General features: G+C 35.5%; 1 protein-coding gene across 1 annotated transcript in view; it reads left to right on the forward strand.

Moving 5' to 3' along the window:
• LOC137240989 (zinc finger protein 430-like) overlaps positions 1–18,730 on the forward strand; it is a 94,261-nt gene that overhangs the window by 5,779 nt on the left and 69,752 nt on the right. Inside the window, exon 4 of the mRNA XM_067768091.1 lies at positions 8,970–9,089. Coding sequence (XP_067624192.1) covers positions 8,970–9,089 — 120 coding nt within the window. The remainder of the gene's footprint in view (positions 1–8,969; positions 9,090–18,730) is intronic.

The raw sequence follows: 18,730 nt of genomic DNA on the forward strand, positions 1-18,730 counted from the left end.
ATAAAAAAACCAATTTAGCATAAAATAATGTTAAATTCACAAAGCCAAACAGGTCTGGTAATTTCCTTTGTAAATTTCCCAAATTGAAATCTTTTCAAGCAAAAAAAATGATTTTTCTTCAATTTCCTATAATCCCTTATAATATATACCGAATTTTAATCAAATCACAAAATAAATAAGATAAGGAAAGGTCGGCCTTGGTCCATATCCCGGGCCAAAATTTTGATTCTTAAGCATCCTCAAACTCCCTCGAAAATACTCAAAATTTCATCAAAATTGCTCCGGTCGTTTTGGGGGACAACAACACATATAGAGAAGAAATATCACAGCCAGCATTTTTTGAAAATTTTAATCAAAAAATATTTAAATATCATACCCCAAAATGATTAAAAACGTTCAAATTTAAAAGCATTTTCTGTTCGAAAATTAATGTATCGTCGGGAGAAAAATGTACCTTAAATGTGATTATTCTTGAATAATCATTTATGTTTCATATTTCGAAACGCTTTTTATTCTTATTTGATATCATTGTAAAATTGAGCTTTAATTGTTTTAGAATAATATTTGAATGCCTTTCACAGTCATTTTCTGATCATATTCGTGAACATATTTCAATCGATTTGTTTGAGATTTTTGAATTATTCTTGAATGCGATTATGATGCATTTATTCTTCATATCTAATTCAAAATAAGATACTACATAATAATCTTATTTCATCATGGGAAGAAAGCATGCGGAAGTGAGCTATTTGAACCACAGGTCACTCGCAAACAAACTTGACCGATATGCACCTGCGACTACAACATCCAACATCAGCTATGATCGTCAATCAGCCCTATTCTGCATTTCGACTTGGATTGGAATTTTTTCGATTTGGCAATTTTGGTATTCTGTGTTCCAATCTCTTTCGATCCAACTTCGAATCGTTCGATTTTTTGTATTCTGCATTTCGATCGTAGTTCCGTTTTTCTAAGTTGAAAATTAGTTGGCGGAAAAATATTTTCTTTTTATTTTTTTATTAATTTGTAACAGAATTTTAACAAAAATGTAAGTAAATCTTGTTAAGAAACGTAGAAGGCTTGATGATGATTGTTTTTTTTTATATGTTTCCAGGTCAAAAACAACATGTCGATGTCGAAGTCCTTGGACGTATTTGCCCCGCAAAAGTATCTATCAATACTTGAAAGCATCCTTGTTAAGTCGAAAGTTTTTTTTGAACCTAAATAAGAAAATAAGTCATTAAACTTTACCACTTTTAAGTTCAATTTCTTACAATTCGTCACTCATCTCAAATGGATTACACAAATTTCGCAATATTTGCCTTTCCATTGTTGTTGTTGTTGTTGTTGTTGTTGTTGTAGCGATACGGTTGCTCCCCGAAGGTTTAGGGAGTGATCGATGTGATGGTCCTTTGCCGTTTACAGATCCGGTACGCTCCGGTAACACAGCATCATTAAGGTGCTGGCCCGACCATCTCGGGAACGATTTATATGGCCACATTAAACCTTCAGGCCAATCCGGTATTTTAGTCGCCTCTTACGACAGGCATACCTACCGCGGGTATATTCTAACCCCCTGACCCGCTGGGCCTTTCCATTCTCGCCTGGCAGTTTTCGTATGCGTTGCTTTCCAACTCCATAAATAATGCCGCGGCTATTGATTCCATTATAATAGAAAGCTATAATTTGTGTCTGTTCGTTGGGTCCAGTTATAAGCCAAAGCAAGCTGCCGGCGTAGAGGAAGGTGAAGCGAAAACGTAAACAATCGTTGCGGAAAGAATAAATAAACCTTTATAAAGTATTTTAGGCCAGTGCAATGAAATTAGCATCCTTAAAATTCAGAAAATGTCAACTATATTCGTGCAGGAATCCGTTTTAACAAAACTTGGTGGCCACGGCAGGGAATTGGCCAAAAGAACGACAAAAACACACTTACAATTATGAAAGCACTTCACTCAAAAAAATATAACACTGCGGAATATTTTCTATTGCTTTTTTTGTACAAAATGGCGTGGATAATAAAATATAAACATTTTTTTAGCATTTTTTACAAATTGTCTTTAATTTATTTTGTTCCAATGTTCACACATTCCGTACCAACACCTGATTTCGAAAAATCATTTGGTCTTCCTCTTCTCTTTACGATTCCGTCGTAATGCAGAATACCAAACTTCGATTAAAGCGGAGCGTAGAACGGGAACGTAATCGAAATGCAGAATAGGGGTGAATATCTTAAAATACGATACAGTACGGGATGTTGAAGACATATCCAGGTAAATAGCTCACAACTTTTGTATTGTCCAACTATTATGTATTTTCTGGGAAGCCGAAGGTGGAGAAATGGTTGGGGAAATCTTCGGGCACGAGCAGCATTTGCATTACATTGTCTTGAAGAATGTCTTAATAATAAAAATTTTATATAGATATGCATTTTTTTCTGAACTTCATGATTGAAAAAATGTGTGTATCCTAAAAAAATAAGATTTTCAATGAAAAGTAAAATTTTAAAAAGTATAAAATTCATTATTCAGTCAACAAATATAGTCAGAAAAGATTCAGAAAGCTGAATTAAAAATTATTATAAATTTCTTATCACCTAAAGTAAACACATTTGATTCAAATATGATTCCAAAATGTGATTGAAAAACTATATTCAGTTTTTGATCATCAAAGGTAAGCATATTTGATTATTGTTTTTGTTGGTTTTTATGAAATAATAAAATTTAATCATGAATGAACTTCAAATATGATTCCAAAAAGGGATCGAAAAATCCTTTTCAGTTTTTGATCATCAAAAGTATTCATGTTTGATTATTTCTTTTGTTTAATTGTATGATAACTCAATATTTAGTCAGAATGAGTAATCAAATTGTATTAATATGTAGGGAACTTCAAAATTTTATCATCTGAATGCTGAGTGGGTAAAGAATAGTCAAAGAGCCCTAAATTCATATATATTAGTGACTACCCAAATCGAACCTTGCAGCAATATGTGGCAACATCATAGAACAGCTGAGTTTTAGCAACTACAGTCAACGTCTAGTAATACTTTGGATTTCAACGCATAATATAATTTGGGACTTTCCCTTTTAAGATACGACATTGTTCTTTTTAGTTTTAGTTTAAGTTTTATTTGAGTTAATAAATATAGAATAACAAGTAAGGAAGGTTAAGTTCGGGTGTAACCGAACATTACATACTCAGTTGAGAGCTATGGTGACAACATAAGGGAAAATAACCATGTAGGAAAATGAACCGAGGGAAACCCTGGAATGTGCTTGTATGACATGTGTATCAAATGAAAGGCATTAAAGAGTATTTTATGAGGGAGTGGGCCATAGTTCTATAGGTGGACGCCATTTAGGGATATAGCCATAAAGGTGGATCAGGGTTGACTCTAGAATGCGTTTGTACGATATGGGTATCAAATGAAAGGTGTTAATGAGTATTTTAAAACGGAGTAATCCTTAGTTCCATAGGTGGACGCCGTTTCGAGATATCGCCACAAAGGTGGGCCAGGGGCGACCCTAGAATTTGTTTGTACAATATGGGCATCAAACGAATGGTCTTAATGATTATTTTAAAAGGGAGTGGGCCTTAGTTCTATAGGTGGATGACGTTTCGAAATATCGCCATAAAGGTGGACCAGGGGTGACTCTAGAATGTGTTTGTACGATATGGGTATCAAATTAAAGGTTTTAAAAGGGAGTGGTGGTTGTTGTATAGGTGGTCGCATTTTCGAGATATCGCCATAAAGGTGGACCAGGGGTGACCCTAGAATTTGTTTGTACAATATGGGTATCAAATGAAAGGTGTTAATGAGTATTTTAAAAGGGAGTAATCCTTAGTTCCATAGGTGGACGCCGTTTCGAGATATCGCCATAAAGGTGGAGCAGGGGCGACCCTAGAATTTGTTTGTACAATATGGGTATCAAAAGAAAGGTGTTAATGAGTATTTTAAAAGGGAGTAATCCTTAGTTCCATAGGTGGACGCCGTTTCGAGATATCGCCATAAAGGTGGGCCAGGGGTGACTCTAGAATTCGTTTGTGCAATATGGGTATCAAACGAAAGGAGTTAATGAGTATTTTAAAAGGGAGTGGGCCTTAGTTCTATAGGTGGACGCCTTTTCGAGGTATCGCAATAAAGGTGGACCAGGGGTGACTAGACTTTGTTTGTACGATATGGGTATCAAATGAAAGGTGTTAATGAGTATTTTTAAAAGGGAGTGGGCCTTCGTTCTATAGGTGTTCGTTTTTTCGAGATATCGCCATAAAGGTGGACCAGGGGTGACTTAAAATATTTTTGTACGATATGGGTATCAAATGAAAGGTGTTAATGAGTATTTTGAAAGGGCGCGGGGCTTAGTTCTATAGGTGGACGCCTTTTCGAGATATCGCCATAAAGATGGACCAGGAGTGACTCTAGAATTTGTGTGTACGATATGAGTATCAAATGAAAGGTGTTAATGAATATTTTAAGAGGGCGTGGGCCTTAGTTCTATATGTGGACGCCTTTTCGAGATATCGCCATAAATGTGGACCAGGGGTGAGCCTAGAATTTGTTTGTACGATATGGATATCAAATTAAAGGTATTAATGAGAGTTTTAAAAGGGAGTGGTGTGAAGGCGTTTTCCAGATATCGACCAAAATGTGGACCAGGGTGACCCAAAACATCATCTGTTGGATACCGCTAATATATTTACATATATATGTAATACCTGCCAAGATTTTAAGGGTTTTTTATTTCGCCCTGCAGAACTTTTTCATTTTCTTCTACTTAATATGGTAGGTGTCAACCATTTTATAAAGTTTTTTCTAAAGTTATATTTCGCGTCAATAAAACAATCCAATTACCTTACCATGTTTCATCCCTTTTTTCGTATTTGGTATAGAATTATGGCATTTTTTAAATTTTTCGTAATTTTCGATATCGAAAAAGTGGGCGTGGTCATAGTCGGATTTCGTTCATTTTTTATACCAAGATAAAGTGAGTTCAAGTAAGCACGTGAACTGAGTTCATTGAAGATATGTCGATTTTTGCTCAAGTTATCGTGTTAACGGCTATGCGGAAGGACTGTGTATAAAAACTGGGCGTGGCATCAACCGATTTCACAGAAAACAGTTAACGTCATAAAATCTATGCCCCTACCAAATTTCAAAAGGATTGGTTAATTTTTGTTCGACTTATGGCGTTAAAAGTATCCTAGACAAATAAAATGAAAAAGGGCGGAGCCACGCCCATTTTGAAATTTTCTTTTATTTTTGTATTTTGTTGCACCATATCGTTACGGGAGTTGAATGTTGACATAATTTACTTATATACTGTAAAGATATTAAATTTTTTGTTAAAATTTTACTTTAAAAAAAAATTTTTTTTAAAAGTGTGCGTGGTCCTTCTCCGATTTTGCTAATTTTTATTAAGCGTACATATAGTAATAGGAGTAACGTTCCTGCCAAATTTCATCATGATATCTTCAACGACTGCCAAATTACAGCTTGCAAAAGTTTTAAATTACCTTCTTTTAAAAGTGGGCGGTGCCACGCCCATTGTCCAAAATTTTACTAATTTTCTATTCTGCGTCATAACTTCAACTAATCTACCAAGTTTCGTCGCTTTAGCTGTCTTCTGTAATGAATTAGCGCACTTTTTCGGTTTTTCGAAATTTTCGATATCGAAAAAATGGGCGTGGTTATAGTCCGATATCGTTCATTTTAAATAGCGATCTGAGATGAGTGCTCAGGAACCTACATACCAAATTTCATCAAGATACCTCAAAATTTACTCAATTTATCGTGTTAACGGACGGACGGACGGACATGGCTCAATCAAATTTTTTTTTCGATCCTGATTATTTTGATATATGGAAGTCTATATCTATCTCGATTCCTTTATATATGTACAACCAACCGTTATCCAATCAAACTTAATATACTCTGTGAGCTCTGCTACAAAAGGCTAGGTACATTCCCAAACATTACGAGTGCCGATATATTGCTGTTTAAACATTTTTGTTTTTGTGTTCAATAATTGAATGTACCGCATAAATACCCTACCAAGTGAAGCTAAAATTCTCGAAATCGTTGTTAAGAATCAATTGGTGAATCCTCTTGAAGTAAATAATATACTATAATAATATACTACCAACAGACAGGATTTAGGAAAAAAAACATTCCTGTGAGACAGCGCTGAAGTGGTGATATCTGATTGGAAAGAAGAGCTAAACAACAAAAAAGTAGTGGTTTCAGTTTTCCTCGACCTCAAAAGAGCTTTTGAAACGGTAAAGGAGAGATATTAATAAAAAAAATGCAGCGGATTGGCATAAGTGATACTGAACTAAAATGGTCCCGCAACTATTTGAAGCAGTTATAAATGCTGTGACGTCTGATGAATTAGAGGTAGCCATAGGGTTACCTCAAGGCACAGTATTAATGCTGTGACGTCTGATGAATTAGAGGTACCCATAGGGTTACCTCAAGGCACAGTATTGGAACCTATACATTTCTTATATACATAAATGGTATAGTCAATGCTATCGAAAGTTGTGAAATTAGACTTTTTGCGGATGACGCATTAATTATGATCAGTGAAAATAATATTAATATTGCAATTGCTAAAGTGCAACATGAACTAAGTAACTTGTATAAATGGTTGTGTGGTACTAGACTGAAAGTAAATATTAATAACACTAAATATATGATATTAACAAGGAGGAATATCAATGAGGATGATATAGCCGAGCTAAAAATAAATGATGAAATCATACAAAGAGTTAACAGTATAAAATACTTAGGAATAATAATTGATAATAAACTCAAATTTGAAGATCATATAAATTATACAATTGAAAAAGTTGCTAATAAAATAGGAGTTATGCAGAGAACAACTAAATCCATTCAAAAAAAGTACAAAACAATTTTATATAAATCAATTATGGAACCATACTTCGTGTACTGCCCGTCCATTCTATTCATAATATCGGATAAAGAAGTAGACACGCTTCAAAAGCTTCAAAATAGATGCGTGAGATTTATTCTTCAGGAACCTAGAGATACACGAACGGCTGACATGTTGAAGACTTTAGACTGGTTAAGTGTGAAACAAAAGATTTTTTCCGCTCCATGAAATTCATATTTTATATCAAACATGGAAATGTACCTGAGTATTTAAATAAAAATATAGCATTAGTTGAGCAAACTCGGAACATAAACACGAGGAACAAACATAATTTCAAATTGCCGTTTTTCAGAACTGAAATTGATCAACAGAATATTTTCTACAAGGGTCTGAAAAGTTACAATAGGGGGACTCATTTAACCTTATAAATGCCTTATAAGGTGTGTAAACGTATAAATTTATCTAGTGCGTAAACGAACTGTCAAATTTTGTATGAAAAATCATTTACACAATTTGTATAAATTTTTTTTAAAAATGAATTATTGGCCTTTAATAAATTTGTATAAATTTACGCGCACATTTCATGGTGTAAACGGAAATGAATGCAACCTTGCAAACATATTTGCCGTCCTTTTCATCAGAAATCTCCAACATCAGCAAGTCATTTAGAAGAATTTCTTAGTAAAGATGTTTTAGTTTTGATTTTTCACTTAATGTTGGCATTCTTTAATTTGTTTAACAATCAACAATTTTTTTTTAGTAATAATACAGCTGATCGACAATTAAGTTTATCAAGAATATTACTAGGTGCGTTCATATAACAGCGTGTGTAAATGGATATAATTTTACAACTTATAATCTTATATGCTTTAATGAGTCCCCCTAATGATCTGCCTATGGATATAAAAAGTTGCAACCAAATAACAGTCTTTAAAACAAAATTATATGAACATTGTAAAACCTTAGCTATAAGATAAAACACTGTAATTTATTCCAATTTACGAAATAGGCTTCTGGCCGTAATAAATAAATAATAATAATTCATGCCTCAAACATTGATGTCGCATGCCTAAATTTCCAGCTGGGTTTATTTTAATAATAGTCTTAGGTAAATGGGATTTTCAAACCATATTGCTGTTCTTAGAAATCAATTGCTAGCAAAGTTGAATACTTGTTTAATTCGAATACATAAGAATTTCATAAGTTTTCCAAAATAATTTTAACTAAGCAATAGCGATAAGGGCCAGTGGCGTATCCAGGATTTTGCCAAGGGGGGAGCGGAGATGAGCAATAATTTATTTTAAATTAAATATAAATTAAGACACACAGTAACTAGGTTTACCATCTGTGTGTATTTTTTTATAAATAAGCAATACTTACCATCATATATGTACATATATACATGCATATATTGTTTATTTTTATGTTAATTACTAAGGTTTTTTTTTTTTAATAAATAATGAATAAAATAAGATAAACTAAATAAAAATAAAGTAAACTAAAATAATACAAAAATAAGTAAAATTAAACAAAAAAAAAATACAAAATTAGCAAACAAGCGAAAGGTGTCAGTTTTTCATAAATCAAAACGAACTGAGATAGTCTTCGACGCAAATAACGAACTGAGATAGTCTTCGTTGGGACCGACGATATGGAATTTCATGAATACTGTATACTCCATGACAAAATTAAACATTAATATTACCTTCCCACGTACGTACTTATATAGAGATTTTGATTTTCTCTTGTATTTTCTTGCTAAATCAGAAGGAAAATTTGTAATTTTAACATATATTACGAAGTGAAATAAGAAGTTGAGAGACAAGGGGGATGGGGGGGGGGGGGGGGGGGGGGCGGCTATTGTATATGAGAGAAATGAAGCTGTGGTCAGAAAAGAAAATTTCTTCCGAAACGCAATTTAAACAGAATTCTATTCGCATTTTAGATTTTTTCCTTAGGATAACTAAAATCTAAGCTATGAGGTGCTTGTCTCTGTTTCGCCAGGCTACTACTTCAGGCAACGCTGTAATCCACGTTGGTAGGTATGGTTTAAAAAACTAAAACCAATTTCAGCCAACAAGCAAGGAGGAGCTCGGCGAAAAATGCTCAGAATGTGGAAAAGTTTTCAAAAATTGTATTTGTCTTGAAACGCACATACGCACCCATACGAATGAAAAATTATTTCAATGCAAGGTAAGGAATTAAAATGGTTTTTATGCTTATGTATGATATTTTAATTAATTGGGATATTAAAAAACATCTGAAACTAAAAAGTTCGAAAAATCGCGAAATATTTACAAAAATTGCGTACTATTTATCTGTAGTTCTCTAATTTTTTTTAGTATGCAATTTTAGTGTAATTAAGCACAAATTATAAGTCAAAATTTGCATTGATTTTTGTTCCTGAAGTTTGTTTCAGATTTTGTGGAATATAAAAAAAACATGCACACTTTTTAAAAGACGACTTTTTATTTATTTATTTATTAGTCTACAAATTTAACAATTAATCAGACTGAATATAGTTACGGATTATAGATTTAACTGAGGAATTCCTAAAAAAACACTGCATTTTTTCTGCTCGCTGCTGTATGTAGACGCCCATTTCGTTTTTTTACTTTACTTAGATTTTAGGCTAGAATTAAAGTTAAAATGCACATGTTTTTAATTTGAAATCCCTTTTTAGAAAATTTGATATAAGAAAATTTTGATATAAAATTTCCTAACAAAATGTGTCTTTTCAACCATAAATTTGACCCGCTCTAATATATATATATATATATATATTAACAATCATACTAACTAAACCTTAACTATCAAAATAATTTCCTTATAATTTTAATTTAATTAATAAGTTGAGAAATATTTGAAATATCTTCGATAAGCACATAATTCGTATAATGTAGAACATTTCTGTTTTATACAGCGAAACATGTTTACTACATACATATACAATATCCAATATATTCAGTAATCTCGAAGTTTTGAAACATGTTCCCACCGACGGGGTGTAAATTGGAAATTTTTGAATGAATTTTGTTAAAACTCAGTGTTAATACATACTTTCAATTCATAATTTTTTTTGTTGCATAAGCAAAAATTGTTAATCTCTTCTTATTTGTGAAATGGTTACAAATCCATGCATACAATCGAAAGACTTGATTTTTAAACGGTTTTATTTAGCTTGACTTGACAGGCTGGCCGGCACGAATTTTGTAATTGAAATTTAAGTAACTCCCCGGTAAGTTACAAGCTTGAAACTTGGAATATAGTTTAGAACCCGATGGCAATGCAATAATAAGAAGAAAACTCCGATAATTGGCGCATGGATCGAAATATTTCAAAAAATCGTTTTTGTGGTCCGATTGGCTCATATTTGGAACACAATAAATACATGAATAGAAAGCGACCCATGGAAAAATCGCCACTAGGAGGCGCAAGGATCGAGATATTCAAAAAAATCGTATTTGTGGTCCAATTTGGCTCATATTTGGAGCACATAATACTTACATGAATAGAAAGCGGCCTGTAAAAAAATCGCCGCTAGGTGGGGCAAGGATCGTGATATTCAAAAAAATCGTATTTGTGGTCAGATTTGGTCCATATCTGGAACACATAATACATATATGAATAGAAAGCGGCCTGTGAATAAAATCGCCGCTAGGTGGCGCAAGGATCGAGATATTCAAAAAAATCGTATTTGTGGTCCGATTTGGCTCATATTTGAAAAAATGTTTGCCTACATGCTACCTATTTGTGATTGTTTTCGTGACTAGGTCGGGACTGCCTTTGCGACAATTACCACAATTACAGTGCTTTCAGCTCTCTGAAAATATGTAAAACATCGTCAGCTTATATTCAATACACTATCAGCAATATCCCAGTTTTTAATAATAATAATAAACCCAACGGATAAATTCTCTCTAAAGCCGCCTAACCGACACGAGGGGCGCATCCGCATGACGCACGGAATTTTGTTTTTGCCGAGTTGTTGATAGGCGGAGGTTTGTTAAGCGTCGAGATCTAAAACTGCTCAGCTACAGAATAAAACTCATCAGCTGAGTATCTATTATACATAACAGTTGGAAATAATACATATACCACATTATTAAATAAGGGAACATTTTATATAAAGGTTTTTTTTATTTTGTTACGAGTTAAGATAGGATAGGACAGTTTTCTTTAGAGTAAAAAGTGAATCTGTTATATGAAATGAGTTCGAATGAGAGTTAAAATCATGACACAAACCCCGAAAAGGTTCATTTAATTCGAAATTAGTTCTGCACTGCTTCAAAAGAAGAGGTTTGTAATGTCTTAACGCTCGTGATGGGACATTGAAATTTATTTCGTTCAAAAGAAAGGGGCTAGAAATCAGTCCATTCAGCAGTTTAGCCATGAATAATATGCCTAGGATTTCTCTACGACTTTCGAGACTTGGAAGATTGATAAGCTTTAACCGACTAGTATAAGGTGGAAGATTATACGCAGAGTCCCAATGAAAATTTCTTAAAGAAAAAAGTAAAAATTGTTTCTGTATTGACTCAAGTCTATCTGCATGAACTTGATATCGCGGATTCCAAACTATTGATCCGTATTCTAGTATCGGTCTAACTAATGTGGTAAAAAGGGCTTTAGTTACTTTGGTGTCACTAAATTCTTTATACCATCGTTTCACGAATGATAGAACACATATAGCCTTATTGACAGTAGCCATAATATGAAGGTTGAAACTAAGTTTATCATCCATCGTAACTCCCAAGTCAACAAAATAATTTACTGATGCAACGCAAAAATTATTATTTACGTAAGAGGTTGCTGGCCAAAATGGCACGAGAGAGGCACATGTATTTACATTTATTGAGGTTCAGCGGCATTGAGTTTGCGTTGCACCAAGCAACTAGCAGTTTAAATCCGCTTGAAGCAAGGGACGTTCTTCAATAGACGCATAGGACCTAAAAAGTTTTACATCATCAGCATACATTACAATTTTGGAATATTTTATTGTGGTACAGATATCATTAATAAATAGCAAGATCAGAATTGGACCGAGATGACTGCTATTGTAAATTGTGAATAATATTGTGACGAATATTAGCATCACTAAGCGATACTACAATCGCCGATACTAAGCAGCCACTCGTATGTACGTAAACAAATCAATCATCATCTACACACACATATATACAAGGCAGCGGAGAGATTCTTACAAACGCATGTAATCATCAGCCGAAGTAGTATTCACATATACACACGCATATGGCTACAAACTACAAATATACATGTACATATATCGCTGGTAACAAAGCAAGAGATTCTAGAAGGCGAAACGTCTAGAATTTAGTAGAAATATGCGAATGAAGTACCGGAGAGTGTAAAAGCAGCGCAAGCTGAGTAATCAGTAATCAGTTTGATTTAAACACGCTATCAGTTGCGAAGTGAAGTATAATTGTACTACTCCCAAAGTTGTCTAATAAAGACCATTTTGCAATACAGACTATTAGAGTTATTTATTCAACAGTTTAGCGATTCCAACGTTAGCAGATTTCAACTAAGCGGAGTTTTCCCAAAATTCGTTACAATATTGTAACGAATTTGGGAAATTCCTGATTATTATGCACCTTCTGTTAACATTCGAATCGCTGAACTGTCGACCAAATAACTCCAATATTGAGTATGGCAAAATTCTCTTTATTTACAACGTTACTGTGACAGTAGTACTTCACAATTACAATACTCGCGTACTTTACTAATAGCGTGTTAAAATCAAACTGCTCGATTTTTTCTAAGGTCTAGACTTCACGAACATGCCTGCTAGAACAGTTGTATCTCATACTTGGATATTTAGCTATATACATGTATATCAGCAGTTTAAGTTTTTCTTGTAGCTATATGCGTGTGTATGTGTGAGTAATAAATTTTGCTCTTGTCTGCTGTACATATGGTCATGTGTAATAATCGCTTCGCTTCAAGCTGCTGATTATATGTGTGAATAATTAGCCGTGTTTTTTTTTTTACACGCGTATACGTTTACGTTTTCGCGTAAAAAACGCTTATCCTCGCTTAGATAATGCTTTGGAGACCCATTTAGCGGCAACTAGCTACAGAACATGTTGCACAGAAAAGCGCAGACCTCTGGTGGCCATAGTGTATAACATATAGTTGAATCGGTTGCGATGAATAGTGGACACACGCCATTTTTAGAGGTGATACATAGAATAGGTGTAGAGGTGACATATTACACATATTTCAGTTGCATCTGAGTATAATGCGTATTGAAATTCAGGAGTACTAATTTTATGTGCAGCAATTTCAGCAGAGTAGATAAAGCTTAACGCTTAGCAGTCCAGGGGAGAGAAATGAGATGCTGACCAAACAGTTCCTGTTGAATACCCAGAAACCTGAGCATCCCAACAGACATCTAATTGATGAACCAGCACCGCCTAGGGGCTTAAGGAGTCATCTCCGTAAGCACTTTGAGGAAATACGGCACCTGAGAACCCAGCCGTATGAAGCGAAAAAACACAAGCAGGTCCTTGGTGAACTCCACAAACAGGCGTCGGACCTTTATGCCGGGAATTGCCCGGTGAATCCAGTACTCAAAGAAAAGTATCCAAAACTCGCGGAAGAGGAACGCATACTCCCCAGGGAAACGCATGTCACTCTTGCTCAACTTTGTTCTGGATACTGTAATAGGTTAAACTATAACCTATCCAGAATCAACCCCGACATACAAAATGTATGTATGTAATGTGGAACCAACGCTCCAAACACCCCTTTCCTTATGGTCCACCCCTGTTGAAACAGCAAGTTGCCTTGGACTCCCGTTAGAGGATATTGATGACAATTTGTGATCGGTCGCGGCTGTTAGGTGGGGCGAAGCACTGCTACAACAACAACAACAACAACAACAACTTAGCAGTCCATATAAAGTTTAAGCGTAAACGTAAATAGATGTAAAAAAAAATCACTCCAATATTCTGTATTGCAAAACGGTCTTTATTAGACTTCTTTGGGAGTAGTACAATTATACTTCACTTTGCAACTGATAGCGTGTTTAAATCAAACTGATTACTTATTACTCAGCTTGCGCTGTTTGTTACTCTCTATTGCCTCGTCAGCATATTTCTCCAAAGTTCTAGACTTTTCACCTTCTAGAATCTCCTGCTTGGTTACCAGCGGTATACATGTATATTTCTAGTTTATGCGTTTCTCTTAGTCATATTCGTGGGTATGTGTGAGTAACTACTTCGGCTGATGACTACGTGTGTGTGTGTGTGCGATATTTTTTTGTCGCCTTCTATGTATGTGTATAAATGATAATTTATGTGTACATGTACATAAGAGTGGCTGCTTCATGTTTTTGTTGTTGTGTGATTATTTACTAACAGCTTAGTGATGCTAATATTCGTCACATTATTATAAAAGGAATGATGAAGTTGTGGATAGAGGTAATATTCTCATTAGCTGGATTTTTTAGGAGCTCAGTCCAATTTCTTTTCAGGTATTGGTTTCTGGCATCTTTTAAATCGGGAGAGTCTATGAATATGTGTTTTTATGAAATGGGATCGCAGCAGTGTACGCAGACGAGCTGGTTCGCCAGTAAGGAGGTGTGCAGGAATGTCCACAGTATTACCAAGTCTTAGACGTGAATAACGTTTTATATGCGACTTACATATGCCGGTAGGGTACTGAGGAGTTGTAAGTTTTCTGTGCATGACAGTGTAATGGTGGTGCGGTAGTCCTGCCATTCCTGTTTCAATTGGTCGGTCACTTGCATGCTACGCGTCCCGGATATGGTCGCCAAACCTAAAGGTTACTCACTGGAAGAAAATACAGGCCTGCCAAAACACTGCTCTCAGAATCGCTAAGGGTTTCTTATGTCCCCAGAACACCACCTACACTGTGGGGCGAGAGTACTCCCCATTAGGTAGAGATATTAACAAACCGTTTCTGTTTAATACCTAGAAACCTGGGCATCCCAAGAAACACCTCATTGAAGATGCCCGCCTCCCAGGGGCTTAAGAAGTTATCTCCGCAAGCATTATGAGGATAGACGGTATCTGAGAACACAGCCGTATGTACAAGAAAGACACAAACAGATCCTCAGTGATATCTCAAAAAGGCGCCGGACCTCGGCTGATTATAGATAGATAGTATTTAACAAATAAAGAAGTAAAGAATACACAGGGAAAGGAAAAGGGAGTTAGAAATTAACATTTTAACAATAACAAGTTGAGATCCAGTTTAAGAGTCATTAAAAAATGATGTTAGCTCTTTTTTGAAGTGCAGAGCATTACTTAAGAGTCGGAGACTTGTAGGTAGGGAGTTCCAAAGACGTATTACAGTAACAAAGAATTGGCGTTCAGAGGTTAGCGTGCGGTATCTAATGTGCGTAAGAAGAAGCACTGATCTTGATGATTGCAGAAAAATAAGCTTACGATATAGATAGTCAGGTTCCTTCGTGTGTATCAATTTATGGAGGAAAGACAGTGTTTGGACTTTTAAAAGATTTTCGAAAGAAATGTTTAGCAACCTTTCAGCGTGTTATGATACGTGATCAAGTCTTTTCAACCCATAAACATTTCTAGCAATGTTGTAAACAACATTTAGTTTGTTCTTGCACACATAGTCACGGTTTGAGTAAATCTCACAACCATAGCGTAGCATAGGTATTAAGTACGCTTTAACCAGAAGTAGTCTTATATGCAAAGGCGTGAAATACTGTGTTAACCATAGTGTACGAAGCATTCCGTACACTTTCCTAACCGTACTAAAAATATGGTCTTTCCATGTCAATGTTTTGTTAGGTTAGGTTAGTCCGTAGTGTTACCAGAAGTTTGTTTTAACGACCAAACTGAAAAACCAGGACCTATGTTATAAAATAACTCCGTCCTCTTGGCAAATACTAGAAGCTTCCTAGGACTTAAGCCACTTGCTGCTTCTAGATCTGACAGCTGTATCACTCCTAATAGCAGGAGTCTTAGCCTGGAAAGCGCAGGGCACGAGCACAGAACGTGCTCGATCGTTTCCTCCTCCAGCCCGCACTTACATCTGCTACCACTGACCAAGCCTAATTTAATAAGCAATCATAACGAATATATTTGGCCCAACAAGAAAACATATCAAACTTTCCTTGAAGAGTATCCAGCACTGCAAACCGGTCTCTAAACTGCATCAGTAATTTTTGAATTTCTTCGCAGTATTTTTTAACATCGACAGCATTGTTCAGAGAAACAGCCTTTAGACGTGGAAAGAAGTGATAATTTTGTACAGCGAGCAGCTCACCCCATAATGCGAGCTTTGTTTTGAAGCCTCTTATTGCGTCACCCAAATCATATATAAGGTTATCTTTACCTTGCAAAGTCAAATTCAAAATATTAAGATGCCCGGTAATATCTGTTAAGAAAGCTAAGTCAGCTATCCACTCGGGGTCATTAAGTTCACTAAATGAATATTTTTTAGAAATCTGCAGGTTATAAAAAAAATAAAATTAGTTTCAAACCTAAGAATATTAGCTGGTGGAATATACCATAAAATCTGACATAAGTAACTCAAAAAATCTTTTCAGTGTGTCTCCCCGACTAAGCCAACGGATTTCTGTGAAATATGGGATATCCATTTGCTCACTTCTCGCGGAATTAAGAAGTCCCTTAAACTGGCTGTGGTTTAATCCCTTAGAACGAATTATGTTGGTACATTTTACTACAATACCCATAAGATTTTGGAAACTTAAAGATTTGGCGCATATAGCTTCCTGGTGAATAAGACAATGCACTGCAATACAATCTCGGTTCAATTCGGAAGCAAATTTTGCCTTAAGCCGCCCAACGAATCCTTGCATGCATCCCGTCATCGCTGGCGCGCCATCAGTTGCCACACTAAAGATTTTACTCCAGTCCAACCCTCTTCTGACAGCACAATCTAAAACCGCGTCATAAATGTCTTGACCCGTCATAGTTCCTTTAAAAGGTATTAAATCAAGTAATTATTCGGTAATATTCGAATCAATATCTACTCCCCGAATGAATATTGCTAACTGCGCAACATCTGTGCTCTCATCTAGAGCCAACGAAGCAGATATAAAGCTAGAAATTTTTCGGTCGGGCTGCATTTGGCAGTCGTTAGCCATATCTTGCACCTTTCGACCGATAGTTCGACGCGACAAACATATTTGGTTGTATTTGTGAATATGTTCTTTCGACAAAGTGTCAACTGCTTCCAAAATACAAGATTTTATAAAGTCCCCATCTGAAAAGGGATGATTACCGATAATCATTTTGTGGATAATAGCATAGCTTACACGAATTGCTCCCAATCCATCAACAGCAATCTATTGCAAATAAAATGTAGCAAATAATGATTATATGTAGTAACAAATTTCCAAATCACGTAATTGGACGCGTTTCCGATGCGCAATAGTTGAGCAAGCCGTTGACTCCGCTGGAACGTCAGTTGAGTGACAAAACTTTGGAAATGATACGTTGAGCTAACTGATGACGTAAAGCTCCAACTATTTTTTAAAATGCAACTACAGTCCGTTTCCGTGATCACTTGTCAGCTGAGCCAACCTTTGCGCTTCGAATCGCGTTCATTAATGACCTCACCTCTTTAGCACTGCTTTCTACAGAAGTTAGTTACTGAAATAATTCTAATCGTGCTTCGTCTGAATACTTATCACATTCACTATGAAATTTTTCGTAACGCCTTCTAATATTAAAAACTTTGCAAACTATATACTTCTTGCAAAGTAGACATTGAGATTCACCACCACTATGTTGACACATATATTTTATACTCAAATCCTTACTAAAACTGCCCGACTTTCTTTTTAAAGAACTTGCACTTATTTCACATTCCAAAGACATTTTCAAAATATAACAAAATATAACAGCTGCAAGCGCCAGCAGAAATAAAATTTAGTGCAGCCTTGCCTGAAAGCTCATCCGATGAGTCGGACGATAATATACCGTTATATATGTAGAACAACCGCATTTGGGAGGAGTGGAACGTTCTGACCAAAATATAAGCTTGTACAGAGCTTCAATGAGGGGCAAATGGTACCCACTGCTAGCCCACTGCATTGATATGGCGCTCCAAAACGCTTGGATCATACATCACGAACGGGGCGGAAGTTTTGACCAACTGAGCTTTAGGCGTGCAGTGGCTACCATGCTGCTGACTACCCATCGAAAGCAATCAACCTACCAAAAAGGCCATCTAAGTTGCCCCAAAGAAGCCGAGATTCGCTATGACCGTATGGATCATCTTGTAGAGCCACAAGAAAAACAAACCCGATGTGGATATTGCCATCAAAAAACCACTACAAGATGTGTAAAATGCAATATTGGAGTACATACCAAGTGTTTAGTAAACTTCCATTCCAATAAAAATATGTTTTTATCCCTTATATTCCTAATGTACTATATATAGGACACCCCTAAAATAATAAAAAAAAATAAAAAAAAAAGTATCAGTCTCTTTCTATAGCGGTTTTAAACAGACATTTCCAAAAAAAATCAAAAGTTTTCGCCTGAGTAACTTTTAAAGTTATCTGGGTTAAAGCTGGAGACATTGGTGCTTTATCGGTAACCGTATCGGTAACCTTTTAACAGCTGATTCGACCAAACTTATGAGAATCAATGCAATCGATTATTGGTGCCGCTAAGGTCGTAACCGTATCGTAGCCAACCAATTGGGTTTTGGTTTACCGTCGTAACGAGAAACAGCTGATTACATTAGGGATACGACTACAGCGATACGACATACGGCACCAATGACTCCGGCTTAATACATATTTAACAGTTACCAAGCTATGTGGAAAATAGAGCTGCCAACAC

This window comes from Eurosta solidaginis, chromosome 2 (genome assembly GCF_040869045.1).
Source record: "Eurosta solidaginis isolate ZX-2024a chromosome 2, ASM4086904v1, whole genome shotgun sequence".
Taxonomy (NCBI): Eukaryota; Metazoa; Arthropoda; class Insecta; order Diptera; family Tephritidae; genus Eurosta; species Eurosta solidaginis.